Raw genomic sequence first — 25,762 nt, 5'->3', positions numbered from 1 at the left:
TTAACTAAATAAGGATAGGCTAACAGAATTATCCTAACATAGATATTTCTACTCTAATACAGTATATAACACTGTCACACAAGTGTACAGCGTTCCCGAACACCTTCAGCATTAGTTTTACTATTTTCAACTAATCAAGTGCATATCCTAGAGAATAGGCTTGCATTTGGATGCAATGCAGAAACAGACTTAGTAATACGCTATTATTAAATATGCTTGTAGCTTCTATTTCGATAAGGATTTATAAAATCCGATATTTTATGGATGAGAAGCCCAAAACTGCTAATTTTCTTCAGAGGCAAAACTAGAAACCTTCTAAAATATGTGTAATTTAGTAGCAGTAATGTTTTTGGCAATTTAAACTGTTAACTTATATCTATGCTTATAACCTTTTGCATAACTTTTCTATAAAAATTATGGACTACGTTAGCGATATTATAAAACAGTGTAACTGTCACAAAACAGCTTTGCAACAAGATAACGTAATGTACGATCAATAAGTCAATTCCTTAAACCAGGTATCAAGGAACGATATCTGCACTATCACAAACACTTTTGCTCTACTAGCAGACTACACAAAGACTTAGACGCCTCGTATTTTACGTAAAACACTAAGTTTGAGAATTCTCTTTATTTCACGATATACTGCATTTATATACTATTCCTTAATAGTTCATGAGTCATAGTTAATACAATTAACCTCGGAATCATTTACTGAATTAGATATTAATTTTAGCTACTGCTCCGTTAATGCAGACAACAGTATTTACGAACATAGACATGTAAAGACTAATACAGAATAGCCAAATTACGATATGTCCTATCACGGAACACTTCCATTATAATTTACAATCTACCATAAGTAAATTACAACCACAATGATTCGAACTGTAAGTAGATGATTTGCATTCCCTATTATAACTATCATTGATAGTCTATCAGTTTCAGTATGTGTACAGTATAAGTGTCACTGTCATAAAAAGTCAGTACTATATTAAAACACTGCATATCCAAATTAGAAGTTAACTAAATAAGGATAGGCTAACAGAATTATCCTAACATAGGTATTTCTGCTGTAATACAGTATAAAACACTGTAACAGTAACACAATATTAATTCATGGTTTGATATTAAATAAATTCAGTGAATATTCCATCATTAGATCCTATATTTTATTCATTATTGACCAAGTGTCAGAAATCCTAAATTTTAATATCAGTTTTATCACGAAAAAATAGTAATTAAGTGATAATATAGATTGGCTTTATCTCACCGTTTATTCATAATGCTGATATTTTGACAAATTTGAAAATATTTATAGCTTTTCAGATATAGTACGTAATTCGCATTTACGTCAATACTGGTACTTCATGATCTCACACTTAAATTTACTAACCGCATGGTCGCATGAATTTGTTTACTCTATCACAGCTTGATATGGGATCCTTATCGATTCAAATTGCGTCGCTGAAACTTGCACAGATATGTGTAATAACTTATTTTATTGGTATTGAGTTTTCTATCTCAAAATTTACTCAAAATCTTGATTTATCCTAGTTAGTTTTTCTTTTCAATAACAAAAATTAGGTTATAGCTATCGCAGAAATACAGTACGATGCGTGCTGTATATGTTATTCGTTTATCAGTGGAAATTGCCTAAACTGTTTCGAACTAAACGCACGCAAAATATAGACCTATTAATACAGAAATTGGATAGCTTTAGCCTTCATTTAATGCGTGTAGATATGTCACACACCACTAGTGACAAAGTAGTCTACACACGCCAATCCTTGCGGAGAACGCCACTTACTAACTTAAAGAGGCGAGATTAGCTATATCATCAAATAATTCAGTTCCAACGACCGAATATTATGGTATAATTATAGCGTCACAGATGATGTAGACGAGATAGTCAGAGATTTACTATCATTTATTACTGAAGGAATCTTGGCACCCAAGATTATAGTCTTTACAATTAAATATCAATTGAAAACTAGTTGACTATCCAACCGACTAACTAACTAAAAAGGAATAATACTTAAGACGAGCTTACGCATCGTAACAAGATGATGCTGATGTTGAAGTAATTTAGTTAAAATTGTCGCATAATAAATATAAATCTGTATCGATTTAAATTTATATCAGCTTAGAAGTCATTCAATGCAGTTACTGCAGTAAGTTAATTTAAACAATTCCTTGCAGTTGTTTTGCAATCATCAACAAAGATCACTTTGACAAATTGTCATTAATATAGAGATTAAGATGATACCTCACATCTGCTTAATATTACGATAAATTGTCTACTTTCTAACTAATTACCAGTCCAATATTTACGAATATTTATTATATCTAATGTAGTTTTTATAAGACTGATAGCGAAAATTCTCAGTAATAATATAAACTTTATCCATATACGAATTGATTAAATTAAATCTTACATCTTTAATTGTATAACCTCTGATTAACGTTTATGTTCTATCAAATTCTTTAAATAAAGATTCGAAGTTATTATTGGTTGTGATAGAAAAGCGATTGCATTTCGAAGTTGCTATAGCAATTTTCGATAAAACATTAATAGTAAAGGCGATATAGTTGTGAATCATAATTATTAGCACAATAAATATCTTGAAATGATTGAATCATCTTAATTTGACATCACTTATTTAATTTGACTAAGATACGATCATTGCCACTACGCAATTTAAGTATTTATTAATTCAATAAACAATATTGTAGTCCTACGGTTGTCATGATTATGATAGAGATCGACAAAATGTCATTACGAGTATATTTTACAGCATGAGCTCTAAATTTGTTAGAAATTTTATGATCCAGAAAGAAATCGGCCATGAAAGGTTTAAAATGATAGATATTAGTGAAAATATTGGAATAGGAAGTTGTCTTAACTTGAAAAAATTTTTAAGTTTAGACTTACATTGACAATTTGACGAATAGATTTCATTTGATCGAATATTTTTAAATATAAACGGATTGGTTAGAGAATGTTTCAGAGTTATTTCTTTATTACAAATTTGCAAGATTTACAAAATCAAACTATATTGACGATCAAAGTAAACCATTTTAAAGTATTAATTATTGATGTTATGTAATCATGAAGCAATTATGTCATTGATTGGACTATGATGTTTATTTCTATTTTGAAATTATCAAGAATTAAGGTAATGGTGAGATTACGACTATCGTAGATCGCTCATATTTTATCTTTTGATTTCCATCAATAGAGCAAGAAAATTGAATTTTAATTATGAATTCTCTGCTAGCATTTCATTACATGAATCAAATTTATAAAGATTGACGTAGATTGCCAATTTAGCGAAGCCTAGATAACACTAATGAGTAAGCAAGGGTATTGAGATCCATTAAATTGAAAAATCATTCATATAAATGTACACCATACCCATTTAATCGCGTGGTATTAATTGTCAATTCTAGTTGACACCATTTATAAGTATCTGATTGCAGAGACTATCATTCGAGCGCTAACTACCAATAATAATCATTGTATCAAAGCATAGGCGTTTATCATCAATTGAATCAGTAATAATCCAATTTGCAACCAAATAATCTAATTGATCTTCAATCAGCCAGATTTCTTTGCCAATAATTTTACACAGTAAAACATTATTTTAAATGGGTCCTGCATTAAAGAATGGTCACATAATCTATTTTTACTTATCTATTGACTTTTAATTGTTATAGATTAATGAGCTGATATCCATTGTCTAACTAAAATCTTGTCTCAAGTATCTTTTCAAGGGAAACATTGTGATTTATTTTGAAATTACAAACGGAATCAGCTGTTATTTACTAACCAAATTCAATCAATTAGAGAACAATACGTATACATTGATAACGTTGTATTTGCGCTTGAGTAAGGATTAATGTAATTGAGAGAGTAAAAGTTTTCATTTTGGTAAGACGATAGACTATTTTTCACCAGTATTCCTTCCCAACCTGAATCTACCTTTCAAACGTTACTCATGTGTTTAATGTGACTATGGAAATAATTAATAACCTTTCTATTGTTTCTTGATCGTGACTACTGAGATTAAATTCACCGATCTGGTCCTTCTATGCCATACATTATCAATCCACTACCGCAAATAGTAAGGCCTTGGTGTCAACATCTGCCCTTCATTAACTACTCTCACACTCAGCGAGAGCCTGTGAACAACGCTAGAATTGATGTCATCACAATGCCCAATCGCTCAGCCAATTCACAAAGTTATTCATCGTCAATTCTATTCTACATGACTAATCTTTGTCTTCAGTTACTTTTTGAACGTAATTTTTAACAAATAGATCATACCAAATGGATTTAAGCAGATGGGTTCAGCATGATTATATAACCAGAATTCCATTCTTAACAGAGATTGCGTAAGAAATTACCAATTAGGCTGCGCATGCGATGAAGATTTTGTTTATCTACATCAGTTAAAGCGGACTGTCATTTTCTCCTGCCCTTATTAACGTCATTGATATTTGCTATTATTGCCATTGTTATTATTGTTTAAGAGAATGCCAATATTGTAGATAAGATAGTATTAAACAAGATAAGATAGTAAGATAAGCGTTTTTTTATAGCCGTATAAGACAATAATATGAAAATACATATCAACTGTACCCGATTCAATAAATATGTTTATTTCACCGCTGAGGAAATCGCTGCTTCATATAGCTGTTAAAAGATATAGAAAAATAGGTTCAAATATCGTCCATCGTTTCAGATAAATAATAACTAAAGGAGCTAAATGTTATATCTTTAGGAAGCCGATAGAAAGCAGAACTGAATAAAAACAGTGAAGATTTCCTAAAATGTCATTTTTAGTTGCTATCATCTTTTTAAAAAGTGTTTTACTTTAGTACGAGTTCATTAAAATATTGTCCTTAATATTTGAAACGTCAATGAGAAATGTCAACGTCGTTCACATTAGAATCGAATTAAAAACTAATAGAATGTGATTTGATATATTTAATTTGTAGATATTGGAAGGATTACATAAATTGGATTAATTAGGTGATTGTAAGCGCTATCGAATATCGTATGACTCATTGAAAAATAATAGAGAAATTAAATATGTATTTGTTATTTCGAGGATAAATTGAGATAATCTAAAATTATCCCCATTAAAGTACCAAACCTTTATCTTCAACAATATACTTTACTAATTGATTTAGCATAGTGGCAACCTTCGATAAAAAAACTCGCTCATGTTGTTCATATCCATGATGACATCAATGACTACGCCAAATAAAAATAAGTCACCACTGCTAAAATAAGGTGTACTGACGGCTAGATTAATACACAACATAGAATGACATTAATCTAAATTAGTATTATATCAGAAGTAATTGCAAATAATTGGATAATAGAAATAGGATTTGTGTCATCAATTACATCATTCAACTTATCGTTTGAATTGAATATTCAAGTCCTAAATTAACAGTTAATTTATTTTGGGAGATGCTATAGAATTCTAAAGAATTGCTCCTATTACGGTATTTTCTATCCATTCTCATTTGTTATGTAAACCAAGCATATTTTAGAAGGACAAATGTGAGAATTTATGGTTGTCAACAATAACGGCAACAGACCAGATACTGATTCAGACTAAAAGGATTAATGTATGAAGCCTATTTGCAATAAAGGAATATATTCTATATCATTTTTATTTGAATTTTCTTACATTAAATTAGACAACAGCAATGGTTTATAACTGAGTCATCTTTTATATTATCATTTGGCTATATATCACTGCAAAAATTTCTTCTAGCTTAAATTGATAGCATTTCAAATTTACAGATTAGAGGAGGAAAGAGCTTGGCATAACCACTCAATATCAAGAAAATTGAGAAAAAATAAAAATTGCTTCATAACTAATATCTTCCATCCGCATTTTTAAGTCTATTATTGATTATCATTAGTTTTATGTTTTTGATATATTCACTCCTAATTAATCTAGCTGATTCTAAATTATTTATTATTTTGACTCAATTATCGACATGTTTCCATTCACCATTATCTTAATTTAACCCAATTCAATATATAGACATATTGGTTGTGATTGATATCGAAGATGCAACTCGGAATTACTTTGGTAGTGAGAAAAAAATAACAAGTACCGGTATGGACGATAAATTGTAGCATATCGCAATCATTAATTATCATCCAATATAGGTGAGAATAATATAATAATGCATTGATCTTTTATGATATCCAATAATTGCTTATATTCTAATTATAATTTTCAGACTATAGTTTCATAACTAATTACATTCGATCTAATTCCATTGATTGAATATTTAATTTTTTCAATTATTCTTAATTAGGTGGTCGTATGTGATAGCAGCAGGGGTCACTTAGATGTGTATTTGCTTATAAGGTAAATTAGAATTTTAATTGTTTATACATAGCTATATAAGCACCGTTGTAGACAATATTCAACCTTAATTGGATACTAAGGCTGTTGATTATTATACTGTTGTTATTTAAAGCATTTAGAGAAAGAAATTTTTATCCATTCTTGTTGATTATTATTTTCATACTATTCATCTTTTGATGCAATCGTACAAATTGTAATAAAAACAAATTGACTCTACTTTATAATCGCTACTTCTACTAAATTAATTTCAGTTCCAGGTAGTTGTTAGTCCTATCGTACGCCTCGAGTACAAAATTTACCTGACTACAATTTTTTCCGTTAGAGCATCATTCCTTTGGTTGTATTAATACTTCTTGCTACTTTATCATCGAATACGAATCTTAAATTGAAATGGATGACGATAGTTCATTGCAACATCAACGCTTAGTTTTTCCGATTGTTCATTGTCCACAACCTAATTCATATTATCCCAACACTGTACCCCCTCCCGTCTTTCCATCGCAATACTATCCATCATATCCATCGTCGCCATTCTATTATTATTATTATCGACCACATTTGCCTATTTCGACGCCTTCAACTAATACGCCGGCTAATTTAATGCTAAATCATAACGAATTAAGCCAACTGCAGCCACAACCACCGCAATCATGCTATCAGCAAATTGACAATCAATTCAATCTGCAAGAAGATACTGTATCTCAATCAGCAAATTAATATTTCGACTAGTTAGTAGTGCATTCCTAATGACGCTAAAATCAATTGCATTTAATCAAATAACAGATGAAATAATTGAAGGGAATGCTTATTTTTATTTGTTGAGAATTTGGGAGCTTAACAGCTTCTAGAATCACTGGAATCCGAAAAAATATTTCATTTTAAAATAGAGACGGTTTCAAATCAATGCTAGATTACGAACAGTGCTTATAACTTTCACCAAAAATTTAAATTACTGGGTTTTTGAAAAGATGATAGTGAATCTTTGATTGGTAAGAGACATAATTTACAAATGAGAAGTAATAATGGTGCTCTTAAAATTGGTACTGCGATAACAACTATAGATAATTAATTGATAAAATTAGTTCACTGCTTTGCTTTGTAATAAAGTATCGTAGTTTAAGGTAATTAGGTAGTTTATTCTGAACAAAACAGTATGAAGGAATCATGCTGCCTGTTCAGTATATCCTAATTATGACATGACAATTAATGTATTAAATTGGGAAGATTCAATGATGGGTAATTTTATTTAGTGACTATTCGTGATGTTACTATTAATTGCTGCTGACTTGGCAATGATAGTTTTAATTGTCAAGTTAGTAGAATTTAATATTATCGGGCAATATCAATATAATTGATGAAATTGACTGTTACTAACTTTAAAACTATAGAGTTTTAGTTTCCCAGCATTTTGATGCTATTTACGTTTCTTTTTATGACCATGCTATTTGATACAGCAATGATATAGAAATTAGCTGTACTACCCTAAATTAAGACCTTGGTCATTTTCAAATCACATCCTAGCATGTTTTTAGTTCATTTTGCAAAAATTTTTCTCCCTTTGATAATCCGAAAAATCTAATTTCTACTCTTCTACTCTTCCTTCTGTTAGTAGTGGAGGCAAGTTGGGTTGACTAAATCATTGTATGTGTCAAAGAAAAATAATCCAGAGAAAAAGTCATTTTAAGCTTAAACAACTTGCCATTAATTTTTATTTTATCCGAAAGTTGAAAATTGACTATATTTGTATTAGTATAAATCTGTGCCATAGATAGCATTGGATATACATCCATTTTGAAATAATAAACTATAATATATCAAAATATTGAATTATCCAGAAGTATTAATGGATAAAAAAATTCATCTATTTGGATTGAACAATCATCAACTATAAATATAAGGTAGAATCCATTAGTGTGAGAGCGATGCTGACGTGTTACTAAAGCCTATTCTGATAAGCATATATAAATAGATAGAGCTACCTTAATTAGGGATACGGTATTACCAAGCTCTAGGACATTTCTAAATTTGAAATCTAAGACAAGTTTGCACAGAGTGATAGTTGGTAGAATATTAGTAATTTTAAATTATCTCTTATTGACAGCCGTCTATTGAATTTTACTGACCAATCTTATTAATAAATATACACTCTTTAAAAGTCGAAAATATTTATAAGGACATAAATATTGGTATAATTCAGCTATCCAATTATATTGGCATAAGGTTGTTTACTCAATATTTCACTATGTATTGATTGAAAAGTTTTGATTTACGAATATGATATAATCATTAAATAACAGAGAAACAGGAAAGATCCGTTTTAATACCCTATTAAATTGGCTGTTTATGGAGTACCTTAAAGAGTACTTTAATGTGCTTATTTACTCCGATGGGTAACATGGGTCTGATGAATGCAATAAGACGATTATTTCCTGTAGAGTACAAAATGTCTTAATCAACATTACGCTTAGCGATGTATTCGCAAGCATACTTTTCGTTCGTATCGCTGAAAATTCTGTCCATCAAGATTACCTTCTACTTATTAAAAACGATATCAAACCCACATTTTATCATGATTTTATCTTTGGTTGAGTTAAATTTTCGCCTTTATTTTTTCACTAACGAAAAAAATAATTTAGATCATTGGTATTTACATCAAAACATTGACGGATTACTGCAATAAAATAGATCAGATATATTCCAACAACTTCCATAACAATTTCACCAATTACGTCTTGTAATGTACTACTATAGGCTGTAGGGATACGTCAGCAATTTTTGATATATTTCCATTAGAGTCGATTGAAGTTAACATTATTGCCTGTAAATTAACTTGAATTTCTTCCTAGTAAGTGGTATTACTTTAGGCTAAATATAGATATTGTTTTGTTAAATAGGATGCAAACAGTACAGTTACAATATAATTCGATATGGATAGTAGAATGGATTGTAGAAATATCTGATGGTAGACGTTTACAGATGTTATTATCATGCAATTATTTCAAATGACAAAATTGAACTATTGCAAATATATTGATTAGGCATTGCCAAATTATTGAAAGATTGCTCGTCTACGTATATAGTATGAAGATCTTTTTAGTCATTGAGATTGACACGTTTAGTATGGTAAAAAGTTAGAGAGCGCTCTGATTTGACTTGAAAAATGTCTGACGTATGCAAATTAGATTTATCCTGAACTGTTAATACTAATTTACCGAATTCATACTAAAGTTTTACAAATTTGGTTCAATGCACTGGCATTTTACGAGATAAAAGCCTTATGAATATAGATTTGGGGCCTTGATATATGAACAGACAAACAGTTCAGGTTCATTATCTAACTCCATTATTTCCCGTTAACCATTATTAAGTTTTATCGAATGCTTAAATTTTTTCCCTTACTGAGTGAAACACCTTTCTAGTTTGAATTGCAAAACGCTAGTAGTTTACTCTTATTTTTTGTTAAATTGTATGCGTTATCGCTGCATAGTTACATGTATGCAGTTTGATTAAATTGATTACAATGATCATTAGTTTTCAAAATCTCAGAATAATGCAATTAAAGTGTTTTAAGTTCAGTATTATAAATGACAAGGAAAAGACTTGAAGTATTATCGATGAAGATTTGACACACTTTTAAAATTTGTTTAGCTGATTGATCTTGACCTCCAACCAATCTTTATTCAGTTAATACAAACTAGAATTTTCTCCGGCAGTTGAGTTACTAGTAAGGGCGATTTTGATAAAGAACGTTCTTAATTCTTCAGTGTGCAATGTGTTTTACATTTTTTCTTGAAAGATCTACATTGCGTTGATTTCTAGCCTTGGCTCTAGACATTGCAACATTTACTAAGAAAGAAGACAATATTAATATTAGGCATTATTTTACATCATTCTCATGTAGGAAAAAGAAGGTCAGGTCGGCGCCGTTATGGCTCCAAGCTGCGTCGGATTAGTTTTACGCCTGATCAACTGAATGCTTTAGGCCATGAATTCACGCTCAATCCATATTGTCCTGGCAAAAGGGGTATCGCTATTGCTAGTAAAATTAATGTATCTAGCAAACAAGTTAGCACATGGTTTCAAAATAAACGTGAGTAAAATTACCGGTTGACATATTCAACCACATATTAATGATAATAGCAATCTATACTGACTTATAAGAATAGCTAATCAAAATTTTTGATAGTGATCCATTTGTTAGCAGTCCGTAAGTTATCAGAGCATTGTAGTTTGTTACATTGGCAGCATAAAGCGTCTTGTCATGCCTTAAATGGTTAAGTAATAAGGGCTACAAAGTAGTAAAGTACTTTTTATCTAGACTAGATATACAATAGATCATCGTTTCGAGCTATTTAAGAGATAATTATTTGCATTACTTAGATATTAGTCTATATGATAAGCAGTTAGATTGAAAGAACTTTACTAACGATGACATACAGTTTAATACAAATAAATCATTATCTTTATCACTTTAAAGTTTCTTTTATTTAAGCAATCACAGCTTCTTAGTGTTGTATGTCTGTTGAAGAATACTATTAATCCTGACGGTTGAGAACGGTTTACTACTTTAGAATAGAGATTAACAATCGATTTTTATGAAAGACGTACTGAATAATCAGACATTTTGTCTATCTCACATATACAACCGATTTATCATTCTATTTAGGAGCCAAAGAGAAAAGGGTAACTTTAAATAATTTGAACGGCAGTAGTGCTCTCGGCGACTATGATTCGTCCACGTCGTCATCTTCAAATAATCCCAATATAACTGTTAGCGAAGAAGAAGGCAGCAATGCTACTTTTAATACGCAAACTAGCCAAGCTCCATTCTCGTCAGTAACCAAGATTTGAATAGAGCAGTATCTTATTCGATTTATCTAACTGTATGTGACAAATGTATCATTTAAATTTATAACCGAGTAGTCAATGATTTAAGAATTTTCCGTGGTTTGTGTATAGTATACTACGAACAGAATTATTATCGTTTCCAGATGAATATATTCATATTGCAAATGCGGATAGAATATTATTAAATTATACAAAGTAATCTTATATCTAAAATGTGATTTCGTTGTAAAAAGTAATGGTTATAAATTCCACGAGATACAGTAGAATAAATGGAAGCAACGAATATATATTGAAGCATTCTATAATTTACGTTTCTGCCGATAGACTCGTTTTTGTTTAAAATTCTGTTATAAGTTAGGATTATATCTTATCGAATAGCTTTTATGAACGTTAAATTTATTGTTATTATAAATAGAAAACGACATTTCTATGAATTTATCTACGGAATAAAATGGATCGTTAACTATGCTAGAGTGATGCTTGCTAAAATCCTATAATTCTAGGATGAAGTAATACCGTAACATACTTGTTCTTAGGATAAATTTAGTAAATGTTGAGGCTAAAAGTTGAAATTGTCAAACATGTAACATAATATTAACAACGATGTGGATTTGAAAGAAATCGCTGTGAAATTAAACTTCACTGTTAAGATTATGTCTAAATTATTATCGTGGATCGTTTATTAAACTTAAATCTTACCATAAGTTATGTTATCCACACAAACTTTATAAGCACGCAGTTATCAAGAATTAAAATGATAATATTGAAGTTATAGATTGTATTACTCGGAAACCAACTTCGTGTGTTTTTGAAATAGTCATTCCGTAACCAGCCTACTTGATCCTAATATCAAACCCAGGATGCTTAATACCTAGTAATGGCACGATTTGCCGTAGGATTTATTCGTCGCTAGTACATTAATGTAATTTTCCTATACAATAAGGTAATATTAAATGATACTATATAGCTGTTTACTTTCTTTGCCTCTAATTCTTAATATTCTCACTTCGTTATCTAAGAAGACTGAGCAATTTCCCATGAAATATTCAAAATTTAGCTAGAATAAGTTAATAAATTGGAATTTGATTCTACGCGCTTTCGATTAATTCATTGTATATCGTTTCGACTGACTTCCTTATTTATAGTGCTAACGCTGGTGATTTTGGAAAATTATTGCATAAATTGTGGATAAAATATGGAAAATTAGCTCGTATTTAAATAATTTTTGTTTTTATAGAAATTATGTATAAAATTAATTGTAAAATTTGTACAGTTGGTGCCATAGCTAGCGTTCGATGAAGGATATAAAGTACAAATTAAAAGTAGCTTGTATCTTCATAGGTAAGAATCAAACAGTGATAGGAATTGAATCTAGTCATTTTAATTAGGAAAGAGAATGTTTGCATTGATTAACCTTGCCCAGAATTACTTTAAGTAAATGTTTACCTTGGTAGTTATCCATACGACTACGTTATGCGTATGCTTGGGAGTATTATAATGTTATTATTTCTTTGCAGTTTATCTTGGATTAGTACTTGCAGGGATTTTACAATTGTAAGGGAATATCATATACATCGACTGGGAATTTTGTTGAATTTCCAATAATACTATTAGCTTGTTAAGAATTCTATGGACATGCACCGAATGATAAGGGATAACAATCGACCAAATTCCTTAAGCTATATCACTCAATCAAAACATAACAAGCAATATGGAGTTATTAGTACTCTTGTTACAGTGTTAAATACTGTATTACAGTAGAAATAACTATGTTAGGATAATTCTGTTAGACTATCCTTATTTAGTTAACTTCTAATTTGGATATACTGTATTTTAATATAGCACTGACTTTTTATGACAGTGACACTTATACACATACTGAAATTATAATAGTTAGGGAATGCAAATCATCTGCTTACAGTTCGAATCATTGTGATTGTAATTTACTTTCATTACATGTCTATGTTCGTAAATACTGTTGTCTGCATTAAGGGAGCAGTAGCTAAAATTAATATCTAATTCAGTAAATGATTCTAATGTTAATTGTATTAACTATGACTCGTGAACTATTGAGGAATAGTATATAAATGCAGTATATCGTGAAATAAAGAAGAATTGTCTAACTTAGTGTTTAACGTAAAATACGAGGCGTTTAAGTCTTTGTGTAGTCTGCTAGTAGAGCAAAAGTGTTTGTGATAGTGCAGATATCGTTCCTTGATACGTGGTTCAAGGAATTGACTTATTGATCGTATATTGCGTTATCTTGTTGCAAAACTGTTTTGTGACAACTCTATACTTTGAAAATATTTTTATCAGTTTATTATAATATTGTTATAACTACGCCTTAAGAATTGATTTCGTTTAAACATTTATATTAAGTTTTATCACAAGTTTACTTCCTCACATAATAAAGCATTTAATAACCGCAGGAATACTAGTAGCCTAACGAATTGAATAATCGTAACACTTACGATCTTATATTTTGTCACTAGTAAATTACAGTTAATACTAAACTAATTAATAAAGAATATTTCTTATGCTAATTAAATTAAATTTGTGAATACAATTAAAGAAAATGAAAATTTCACCAAATCTGTTATTACGTTACATTTTACTATGAGAAATAAAGATTATAATTAGCAGCTGTAGCCCACATTATGATAAATTTTCATCATATAGCACAAGCGTAGATATATATTAGACTGAAATTTACTACGACTACCGCATTGTTACCGATAGAAAATAACATTGTTACGGTAAAATCCGGTTAATTACGGCAATGCTTCCCTTTAGTGCGCTTGTAACACATCTGATGACACGTTAAAGTTTTCTTTCCCAAAAACGATTGCTATAGAACTGATAATTATAAATGGTATAATATATAAATAAATGTTTTTCAAGGTTCATATTTCGTGCTGTGAAACTTTAAGCAGGTCTTTTACAGTATCAGAATATAAAAATATAATTCGGACTTTGTATACCAGTACGTTATGCAATATATCTAAATATATATTGAAAATTGATTCGACTGTCAACGATACATAGATGAGATAGATCTCTTTCATGGCCGTAATGATTCACTTTTACGAAATTTTACGCCTCTAATATATGTTTTTGTCGAGATTTTAGTACATAATAGATAAAAATTAGTATATGTCTTAAAATATTCAGTCATGTTGGAGTTCTGGTAGACAGAATAGTCTCTGTATCGTAAAAATGATTTCTAATCGATTTACTTAGAATTTTCTTACCAGTTTACGATGTTTTCAACGGACTTGTGGAAACATTAATATTCTAACTTATATCAATATTCTAAGCAAGCAAGCTACTGCATCTCACAAGCTAAGAGTAAGGAGCCCAGAAATTGCAGTAAATGACTTTATACCTTAAATATTCAAGAGCAGCTAACGTTAAATTGTTAATGGGAATTTTGCTTGCAGAGCTTTTTTCTCGAAACTTATAGTATTTTCAGGTATAGTACATCATTATCATTATGTAAGTGTATTCTACTATACCCATTTCAATATGGCAATAAATAATAATGGAATGGTTAACCTTTTCGATTCTTTATATTCCAATAAAGTACATAATGATTGACAGACGGTCATATTTGTGATTCTTTAAACGAAATTTTCCGGTAGTTAATTCTATTAACTTTCATGTAGTCAAAATTAAGAGACAGGATAATCTTCGTGTAACACTTTCAAACCTATGAAACCTCATAAGTGTACTTATGCGTTTTTTCATATCTTTTATTAAATTTAAATTCAGGTTGCAACTCAATCTGTAACCGATATTCTCAATTAATATGCATTCTGTATTTAATATCATAATTTAGATATTTGTGAGCAGAATGTTTGTAAGATAGTTTTGTTATTACCTAAATTATAGTGATAATATAAGATTCATATGACAGAATTAATACAATTTTTCCTTTGAAATAGTGTTAATTTGGAGATGAAATTATTTTTTGCATGACTATTAAAATATTTAATCGGTCCTATCTTTAATTCAAGCAAGTTTAAGTTATTCTTTTCAGGTAGCAGGTAGACTACATTTTTACACTAAATCTTTTTTGCAGATAAATAAAAAGCTACTTTAGATGAAATCATAACTTAAGATTTAGCAGTATTAAAATTTGAATAACTAGCCTAAAAAAATTATCGCCAGTGTCAGCTACTTTATCAAAATAAGCCAATATTTTTGTTAATTTAAACTTTTCGCGTATTTTGATGTCTGTTGTAATTTGCAATATCTACTAAGATTACAATGATCTGATATCGGCTTTTGAAAATAATTGATAAGTATTCTAACAACTACTTATATTCAGTGCACCAATAAAAATGTTTACGAGCCACTTTAAAATGTCGTATACATTAACTATTCTAATGAAGTCCTTCAAGAAATAGATTATTAAACGATTGAAATTAATTGACATTGCGCAATAAAGCCATTTTACAATAAACTTAATTGTCCTAGTTGTTTATTCTATTTAATTTAAAGTGGGGAAATGTATTATAATAGACGGCTGGTGAGCATTAAGATTCGTTCAAATGGTTCCATTAGTTGGCTTTCAACAATATAATAATACATATTCCGCCAGTTTGGCTTGTGGTAGTCGATCTTGTAATTATTATAAATTAAGACAGGATTAAACGGATGCATTAATTTTAAAATTAACATTATTAAATATTCTATTCAGCAGTAACTGAGAAAATTTACGTACTTATCAAGGATTTTATGATGTAAAGTTAAATTATAGAATGAAACTTAATTTAAAAAAATGGGTTGTAATTACATTAATTCAATAGCAGGAGCATCATGATCTGCCATGATATACCGAACGTATGATGGTCATCTAAGTTGAAAAAACCGCTTAAAAGGATACTAGGAATGTATTTTCATTAGTACTGAAGATCTCTGATCATAGATTAGCTTAAAGCGCTTATGTTATGCTATGATATATCAAATTTTGAAAATAATGCTAGCATAAAGCATAATGAGATTACAACATGTAACAATCGAATTATTCTTCACTCTAGATGTTTCATAGGTCAGGAATTAATTACTAGAATTGTAGCAGCATTTAGTTTTTGTGTGCCGTTACCAAATTTAAATTATCCTATGGAAAATTATGCCTTAATCAATCGGTAGAGAATATTGCTTTCTAAACAGAGTATACAGATTGCCATAAGGTGGCCAGAATGGATAAACATGATGAAGTAATTGGCAAGATTTAGCTTTTAAACTTATTTCTAGTGTGTTCGCAAATTGTAGACCGAAACTAACGGTCATTGCGTGCGAAATTAACGCTTGATTTTCTACCTCTTACTATATCAACTTATAAGCTCCCAAAGCCCTTCTTTTAGATTAGAATTCTAGATTAATGGTGTGAACTGATAAGGTTTACGGCATTATATGGCTATCGATTTTCAGAATTTGGTACGGTAATATAAGTGATTTATGGTTTAGAATTTAGGATTTTCTTTGCAATTAAAGTATAAACGTATTATGCTTAAAATGATTCATCTTTTATTTCTTGTAGCGAGTAATGAAAAAAAGTCATTCAATTTGCCTATTCTTATATTATCGCAATTAAACAAATTAAAACAGTTGGTACGATAATGGCTGTAGATGTATTTGGTGTTATATTATAATTGCTATTGATTACAGAGAATTGCTGAATCTCCTTAAGATGAGATACTGTGAGCGGTTGTCTTCAGCAAATGAATTGTAATACCAATAATATAATTATTGGAATGACTTCAATTGCCCCACCTGTACTGTGTACACGAATTTGACAGCATCAGAGATAACAATATTAAATAGATATCATCATCTATTATTAATAATTTCGAGTAATTGCATATAATACCTAACAGTAACACCGCTATTTTAATTTTATATATTTTTTAGCATTTTTGATATTTAAGAATACCAAAGGCTTTCGATAGCTTATCAGTCAGCGACTAAAAATTTTACTACTGAAGATATTATAATACGTGGCAATTGAACAATGCTGAAGAAATAGGAATATTTTCATAATTTGTATTCTATTGGGAAGATTCCCAGTTACAGTAGTTCAACGAAATCTATTTCTAACAGTTGCATATATGCCAATATATATAATATACCATATAGACATAGTTTGTCATGCATCTTTAAATAAGTTATATCTCAATCTAATCTTTTCTGGAAGATATTTAGGGGACCGTGTTGACTTAGTCGTTAATTACTACCGTGTTGAATTTCTTATTGTTTCTTACGGTTGAAAATAACTAATAGAGATACAATCGAAGAGAAAAATCTATCTAAAATTAAGTGTTTTCTCAACTTTGTTAATCAAATGATTGCCAGTAATTAGACTCTTCAGTACTGCAAAGGCGAAAAAGGTCTATAAGCGGCTGCTAAGATATTATTTACTACTTTAGTCTACTGCATCACATCAGGGTAGTGCAACATTAGATCCATTATATTCATTTATAAAATGTACATGGGAGTTATGAGAACACATAACAATTGATAAACTATTCATTAAACTAATAGTATATAATAGAATGATATATTTATTGATGATCATGAATATAACAATAAGCATAAATTAAAGTAAAATGATTCATTTTTTTCTATTAATACTACCCGATAATAACTTGACTTGTGAATGAAGGCTGTCATGATCTAAATTTTAATCAACTGGCTTTAGTTGTCTTTAAGAATGTTTATTATTAAAAAAAACAAACTAGCGTATACATTTAAACTTAGAGAAATACTACTTGATCAAATGTATCCAATTATCCATAATGATATTTTGATAACAAATACTTATTTCACATTGTACAGTACTGGGCTAAAATCATTCATCATTGGTACCGTTTGCCCTAATGGCTATGTAAACCTAATCCCTAAATTTGCCTACTTGTCGTTTTCACCCATGATATGATATAATATTATTGAATTCTAACTGATAAATTACTTGTCGACATCAATCATGACATTATCAGTCTTCTAATGTAGCTTATCTCGAATCTAATGATCATGATGTCAACATTAGCGTACTCTAGTTCTCGTTATAACTAATTCAGGCGTACAATTGTTTTGCAATTGGAAACCTAAGAGCAGTTTCCTCCTCTTTGATTTCAGACTTTTAGCTATTGTACTATTTCCATTATTTTCTCTTCTTCTTAATTTAGCACTGGTTGTAGTTGTTGCGTAATGATAATGATGATGATTATCATTTTGATATTGATCCATTATCTTATGGATTATGTTGATCTTATCCATAAATTACTAATATTACATAATAGTTCAAATTGTATGTTGTAAATTGCATTATTTCTCTCTATGTGTAAACTAATGAAGCAAAAGTTGAACAAATGATTGTCTCCTCCTCTTAGTCCAATGTTGCCGGGAAAAAGTGTTCAAATATTTATCAACGTAAACTCGATTATTGAATTATTAATCCAAAATTGACAATCAAAAGGGACTCATATCATTAGGTATTCAGGAAATGATGAATTTATTGATTAAGTCATCGTTTTCCTTTCAATCTTCTATAAATGCTCTTAACATAATCGTACTATTACAGTAATAAGTTAACGTTTTGGCCCTGGCGACGTTATAAATAGTCATCTTCTCGAACTTTTCAGAACGATTTTGATAACATTGGCAGTGAGAAAGCCAACGGCGCAAAGTTAACTTGTGGTATCATCTATTTCGTATTTTTCTTTGTTTAGAAGGGTTTTTCCGAAGCTTTACCGTTTCACTATTAAAAAAATGCTTACTACTCCATCATCTTATTCGCGTTATAATAATAATTTAATTATGGCAGCTGCATCCAATTCCATCGTTCCATACTCATACAGCAATGATGTCAGTAATCATTTCTTAATCCCACCCTATGACTTAGCTCTACCATCATCGCATTTTACCCGATATGATAAATCTTTCTTGAATCAGAACATAAATACTACTTGTACTAGTAGCAACAGTGGTAGTAAATCGAACAGCTGCAATAATAACTACTTATATAATAGTAACTCTAATCTGTGTCATCACTATGATCGCGATGAAATTTCTCCTAATTCTATCGATTCCAACTGTGATCCAGTGGCATTAAACGATATCTACACGACAAGTAAACATCGAAATGTTAATTACTGGCTGCCATCTCAACAGTCTACTTTAGGTAGGTAGACATTTTTTTGAATATTTTGTTAATTCAATCAGCTAATTTTTGTTCCATTGAATGAAATATCAGATAGAATAGTAAACCTAGAAAATGACTTTCAAAACTGCACCGTCATTTTTCTTGTTTTGTTTGATGCCATTATTCCATTTTGGAAACTATAATGAAGGTGAAATATAGCACCAATTACAGAGTAAAATTGGTTGGCTACGAAGCCATCTTCTATGATCGAAAAACTTAACTTAAAAAATTAATTAAGGTCTTGAGAAGTGATAAGCTGATCTACGGTCTCGTGCATAAATCAAGAATCATGATTGAAAGTATTCAGTTGATACTACCAGAATAGTAGTACGTATACCTGAAATTCGTTAAGCTGTAATAAATAAGAAATCATTTTTCTTTCGCTTCAATAAATTGATAGCTTTTATTTCTAATACAATAATTAATGGATAAATCCATAGATCATCCGATCATGACGCCTTTATAAAAATAGTTTCTATGTCCTCTGGTAACTATACGAAATCGATTCGCACCCTATTGGTACAACTTTATTTTCATTAAACATATTAAAAAATTGACAATTCAATTAAGTGAATCAACTTTAGTTTGACGTTCGATCAAAGCCTAATAGAAGGTAGTTGCTTTAGCAACAGTAAAATTTCCTGGTTATTCTCAGATTGAAATTGAACCCATATAAACTAGTAGATACCTTACCTACATACAATATGGTAGGAATATTGGGTGTATCTATTGATGTTGTTGACCTAAATTAGAAGTAAAACGATAAGATATAAATTTCGAACCTAGTGTCATGGTCAAGTTATCCACAACTGCTATATGAACTTGCTTAAGCTATTAGTATCTTGATTAACTAAAAAGAGAGTATCCTTAGTCCCTATTACGCGAAATTTGTTATAAAAAATTAGGATTGTTGCCTGTAATAGATTTACTAGTATAAAGACCTACATTAAAATACTGATGGGCACTTTTATGGTCAGTAATTAGATAGAATAGTTTTAGTAGCGGTAGCCACACAAACATCGTATTGAAAGCTTAGAATTGGTCGCCTTAAGGATTCAAACTTTTATGGTACTCAGTCATTCAGTACATAATGAAACATATTCGTATTTCTACGGTCGGTCAAGTAAACCATAAACCAGTAAAGAAGTGTCTGCGATAAAAATCGTCCCCATGCCGGCAGGTGCGCCACAGACATACATCAACTTTCCCAACATTTTAAGAAAATGATGTCTTTTTTACCGTGCCTCGCTATAATATCGGTCGGTATCATTGGTCATTTTATGCCATGATTAGCAGTATCGAGAGGCCATCAACGGCATAACATGATTGATTAAGACAGGTCACTTAAAAATTATATGCACTTAGCTAAAAATAGACAATGCAAACGGTGATGAATCAGTCATAATCCATTTGGAGTATACGATAATGAATAATTCTACAGTTCTTCTCTTTTACGCGTAATGTGAAGGTTCTTGGCTTGCTGAGTATACTAATATAATATTGCATTTTTAGTAGGTACCGGAAATGAAATACGTAGCAACTCCTCTCCTGATTCGTCAGATAAACATTCCCGACCTACATTTTCGGGTAGGCAAATACTGGCCTTGGAAAACGTTTTTCAAAAAACTAGGTACGTGGTGGGACCAGAACGATCACGCTTAGCTTTCGTGCTGGGGATGACTGAAAATCAAGTTAAGGTTTGGTTCCAGAACCGACGTACAAAATGGCGAAAAAGTCAACCACATCATTAAGAATTACTGATATTGCGAACGGGTACTTTACATCATAGGATTCATATAGGAAGGCTATAAGATGCGGCCTACGGTATCTTTAAACGTTCAACTACAGGATTGATGGGCTAGTGTAGAATCAAGCATCGATAAACATTTTGACTACTGTCCGGTCCGCTGTATCACGGCTAGTCTTCCTGGTTGCCATAAAATATTATTTTACAAACAGTATTCAATTATCTAATACGTATGCGAAAGCGTAGCCTGTACTAAGTTATCCTTGCTGTTGTATTGCATTCATTTCTTATATTTTTACCATTTTAATCCTTATATATTAACACTTAAGGTGGTTACTCAGTCACTTGTGGCTAGTACAGCCCATGTTTCTACAGGAATTGAATTTATTCTTCCTACATTTTTCTTCTTATACTGTGTATTGTTCATCAAGTGTGAGATATAGCGAGTTCTCTATGTTGGTCGATTTAAAGTTACTCGTCCTGCAGTCATTATTTGATAATTGCGACAGAGGAATGAAATACCGTAATCTATTCTAATAATCTGTGGCTAATTTAAGATTTGATTGTAGTCTATCAATCTGTCTTTCTGCAAACTTTGTTAATACGCTTCGCTTCGGGCGACGTTAAATTTGATGCTATAACTTAGCGTTCGAGTATGCAATGTTATACTGTAATACCAAGACTGAGCATGTAAGCATCAGTATTATTTCTTTGCTTGTCTAATCTAAGAGACGAATAAATTTAAAAATGATGCATTGGTCTCATTAATAGTAATTAACGGATTTGTTTTTTCCTATGTTAAATAACAGCCATTGCATAAGCCATATTATCAGACAAGGACAATTATCATGAGGTTTATAAGCAGCAGAAATAGACTATAGTTCATCGTTTACACTTTGGCCAGATCAAAATTTAACAAAGGTTTTAAGCCAAACTATCCGTCTAAAACTTTTAATTAATCCAACAAGGTCGAATAAATAAATACAAACATCGTCATGGTGGCAGGGAATTTTTCAATAATTCGTGAATAATTAACATTGATTTTCACAAACCAAACTGTGGGTGGTGTGCAATTACCAACTTCAAATTGATAAACTATAAAACATTTCATTGTTGCATACTTTACAGTAATATTATGAATTGCCTAGAACTGGAATAGATTACCTCAGAATAGTTAGAAAAGGTTATAACTGTTAGCAAGCAAAAATTAAAGTAGAGACCGATTCATAGAAGATGTCTATAGAGACAGAAAGTATCAAAATGATCATTCCAATGATATTATTGATTGTAGTGTGAAACATCATGGTGCATATCTTAGCAAGCATACTCGTCATGAGGCCTATTCGATCGCGGCTATCAACGCAGTCCCATACGGACACTTTAATCGTATAATTGAGAGTCAATAGAATATGAATTAATGATGACATTCAAATAGTTCCATTATGAATTTGAAGTCGATGCCAGCTGCAAATCAATCATCTATAGAAGATGAACATAAAGCCACCAACAGTTGACATTGACTACTGCTGGAATTAGTAGAAATGCTATCTTCGTCGCCAATGATCTTATCCCTAGGAAATTGCTTGATTACTATAGCCATAGCGAAATTTGTAAGAAGAGGAGATTGGTTGTCTTTTATTTACAGTTTGAGCTATTTCTACCGCTGGCATCGGTCGATATGTGTCACCATCAGAAGCGATGTTCGTTTACTACTGCAAAGTTGATTGCTAAGATGATGAAGGATAAGCCGATAAGAATACAACTATCTTTCTGTTACAATTATTATTTTTTTATATTACTCATTGCTAACATGAGACATGATTAAATAATTTATGCGCAAGCAATTTTGAATCATACAACGATTAGGCAAGATCAACTTGCAACTGACAATTACATCGGCACATATCATGATCACCTTAAATTTCTGCGTTTCGCGTCTCAACTCTTGGATAACAAAAGCTAACGCTTCAGGATTGATGCCAGCTTCGCACAATTGCACACATATCGATAATGTCTTACGGTCTAATCCAGTATTAAGTAGATCGGATATTTCTTGAACAACTAGAATAATAAAAGATGAACATTATCACGAATGAATCAGTAACATGACGGCTGCAGCATTAAGGCGTGAAAACATCCAGCTGATTAAGAGCTAACAATGGCAGAAATACCACAGTGATCAAAAGCCTTATGAAGAAAATGCCCAACTTTAATAGCGTCAACAATCCATTAGAATAATTTAAAGAGTTTCCAATAAGACATCATTACAAATTAATCAACTTCCTGAAGTTGATCAAGTGTCGTATCTCCTCTACTTGATCGTGATATGGACGGTCACTTACTGTATTGCAACTATTGTAATCCCCTTTCATCAGCAAAAGTAAATTGATTACCAACAGCCACGAGCATTACTCGTGCTCTGATTGACGATAAGTAACGCCATTGGTGTATTTTAGTTTTGTTGATGCTGATCAGCAAGAACTCTTTGCACGTCGATGACGTAATGACAATGATCAGCTTTGACGATCATTGCTCGTCCGCTAATCCAAATGGTCGCTAATAGAAAATGTGGAAAATACTCTGACCGTCCATCAAAGCGAACTCTACGTCTTTTGACTCACTGTCTTGCCTGATAGTAAGATTATGATTCAAAATTGACTCAAGCTGGCTATGTACCAGGCAAATTGTAATTTTGTTATGCCATCACTGGACTGGAGATTGAAAATGGCTATCTACTGTATATATATATACTGTATCGACAAAGGGATGGATGATTATGTGGCGCAATATGATCCGGGTTTATTCTTCAGGGTGCTAGATAGAGAGATAATCTGGTACAGTAGAAAAAGTGGCACTTGATATGACTATGAAATTTCAACTTACTATCTAATGTCTCTACTGCTGCATTGACATTGACATTGCTGGTTGTTTGACGGGGGAAACCGCCATCGCTTGCAAGACTTTTTTCCGCCATTTTGGACTTTTTTGGATTCCAGTAGTTGGCTAAGTACTGTACACTAACGTACTGCACCGTACAGTACTTGATTGACGGTCGGTATCAAAGTCAACGTCCATACGCTACAGTACAGTACAGTGCTGTACAGTACACAGCACAGTTCTGTACTGTAGTGGATTGTACTGTACTGTATACTGTACTGTACACTACAGTACTGTACTGTACTGTATTGTGTCTAGGCTGCGTACAGTACATACTGTATCATAGGAATGAACTTCATTGTAAAGGAGTTAATAGGCTTTAGTATGACAAACAAAATGCTTGAATTTGCCATTTTACCCACCGCGGGTGTTTGAACTATTTTCAGCGGTCGTTTGTTGGCTTTTTCAGCTAGTGTGTCTGTAGACTACACTACAGTACATTGTGCAATACTGTACACTGAACAGTGTACAATCTGATTATTTTCCATGTCTCCCCTTCGTTCCAAAATCAATCAAAGTTGCATTCCGTTGAAATTGCTGTACAGTACTGTATAGTATAGTACAGTACATATATACCCATAGAAGAATATCTCCGAAGAGAGATGATCATGATGTATAGTCCGTCAGTCTGAAACCCTACAGTACGGTGTACAATTTTGAACTGACCGTACTGTACACTGTACTGTACAGTATCGCGCACGAAATCACTATAGTACTGTACAGTACAGTACAGAACATTGTGCAGTACTGTACTGTACACTGTACTGTACTGTACAGTACTGTACAGTATCGCGCACGAAATCACTACAGTACATTGTGCAGTACTGTACTGTACGTCCGTCTGAAACCCTACAGTACTGTACTGTGTACAATTTTGAACTGACCGTACTGTACAGTGTACAGTGTACAGTACAGTACACTGTACAGTATCGCGCTCGAAATCTCGGATACTGTTTACAGTGGACAATCACGGCACTGGACTGACAGAATCTGCCAACCCATTTGAGCATGAGTAAAGGAGCCTGATCATGCAATGCCACAAAAGGCGCACTTTAAAATTTGGCGCCAACAAATCTTGTTACGGGTACCCACTTACGCCTCGTTTATATTAAGCTTAACGTTTAGCGTTGCTTTATTCAACCTTCAAACGCTCCACTGCTTCAACGTGGTGGATCCAAATCCTTTGCAGTTCACCAGCATCAAGCATTTCAACGTTTCACCTAAGCTATATTGAATAGCGTTGCATTCACTCTTGGTTGCATTTGAAGCGAGCGATTGAAGTGGATTCTCCTTGAAGTGATTCGTCGTTGTCGTTGCAGGTTGAAGCACGAAAAATTGACTTGCACTACAAGATTGGTTATGTCCACCATAGGGATTAACAAGGTCAACGATCAACTAGGGGTCGGCATCAGGTAGGCAGTGCAATGACTTCATCTTCGATTTGTTGTAATGGTGTAATCAGACTCTTTTTCCCTCATCAAAGAAGAGAAAAAAATGGGGAGATGATTTCCCATGGGTGCCTACTGTCTGATGTTCATGCAGGCAGAATTGTTCAATTCATACTTTATTTGGAAAGTTGCTCTTAGCGTAAGAAATGAGCTTATTCCTTGATCCTTTCTT

The 25,762-nt window shown here is 31.6% G+C and overlaps 3 protein-coding genes across 3 annotated transcripts; 2 read left to right on the top strand and 1 right to left on the bottom strand.

Moving 5' to 3' along the window:
- Positions 1-8,799: 8,799 nt before the first annotated feature.
- Positions 8,800-11,255, top strand: TRIADDRAFT_60748 (uncharacterized protein; the record flags this gene model as incomplete). Its single annotated transcript, XM_002116738.1, has 3 exons — positions 8,800-8,803; positions 10,306-10,494; positions 11,071-11,255. 3 exons carry the CDS (start codon positions 8,800-8,802, stop codon positions 11,253-11,255), a joined length of 378 nt encoding a protein of 125 aa, XP_002116774.1.
- A 9,765-nt stretch (positions 11,256-21,020) lies between these two features.
- TRIADDRAFT_31334 (uncharacterized protein) lies at positions 21,021-21,209 on the top strand (the record flags this gene model as incomplete). Its single annotated transcript, XM_002116737.1, has 1 exon — positions 21,021-21,209. A coding segment is annotated over one exon (189 nt), but the record flags the coding sequence as incomplete, so codon positions are not given.
- A 1,791-nt stretch (positions 21,210-23,000) lies between these two features.
- On the bottom strand, positions 23,001-24,179 carry TRIADDRAFT_60747 (uncharacterized protein; the record flags this gene model as incomplete). Its single annotated transcript, XM_002116668.1, has 2 exons — positions 23,001-23,266; positions 24,089-24,179. The coding sequence occupies 2 exons, from the start codon at positions 24,177-24,179 to the stop codon at positions 23,001-23,003; spliced, it is 357 nt and encodes a 118-aa protein (XP_002116704.1).
- Positions 24,180-25,762: the final 1,583 nt, after the last annotated feature.

Source organism: Trichoplax adhaerens, genomic scaffold (genome assembly GCF_000150275.1).
Source record: "Trichoplax adhaerens TRIADscaffold_17 genomic scaffold, whole genome shotgun sequence".
Classification (NCBI taxonomy): domain Eukaryota; kingdom Metazoa; phylum Placozoa; class Uniplacotomia; order Trichoplacea; family Trichoplacidae; genus Trichoplax; species Trichoplax adhaerens.
The sequence above is the reverse complement of the archived record's forward strand: the minus strand, read 5'-3'. Positions and strand labels throughout refer to the sequence as shown.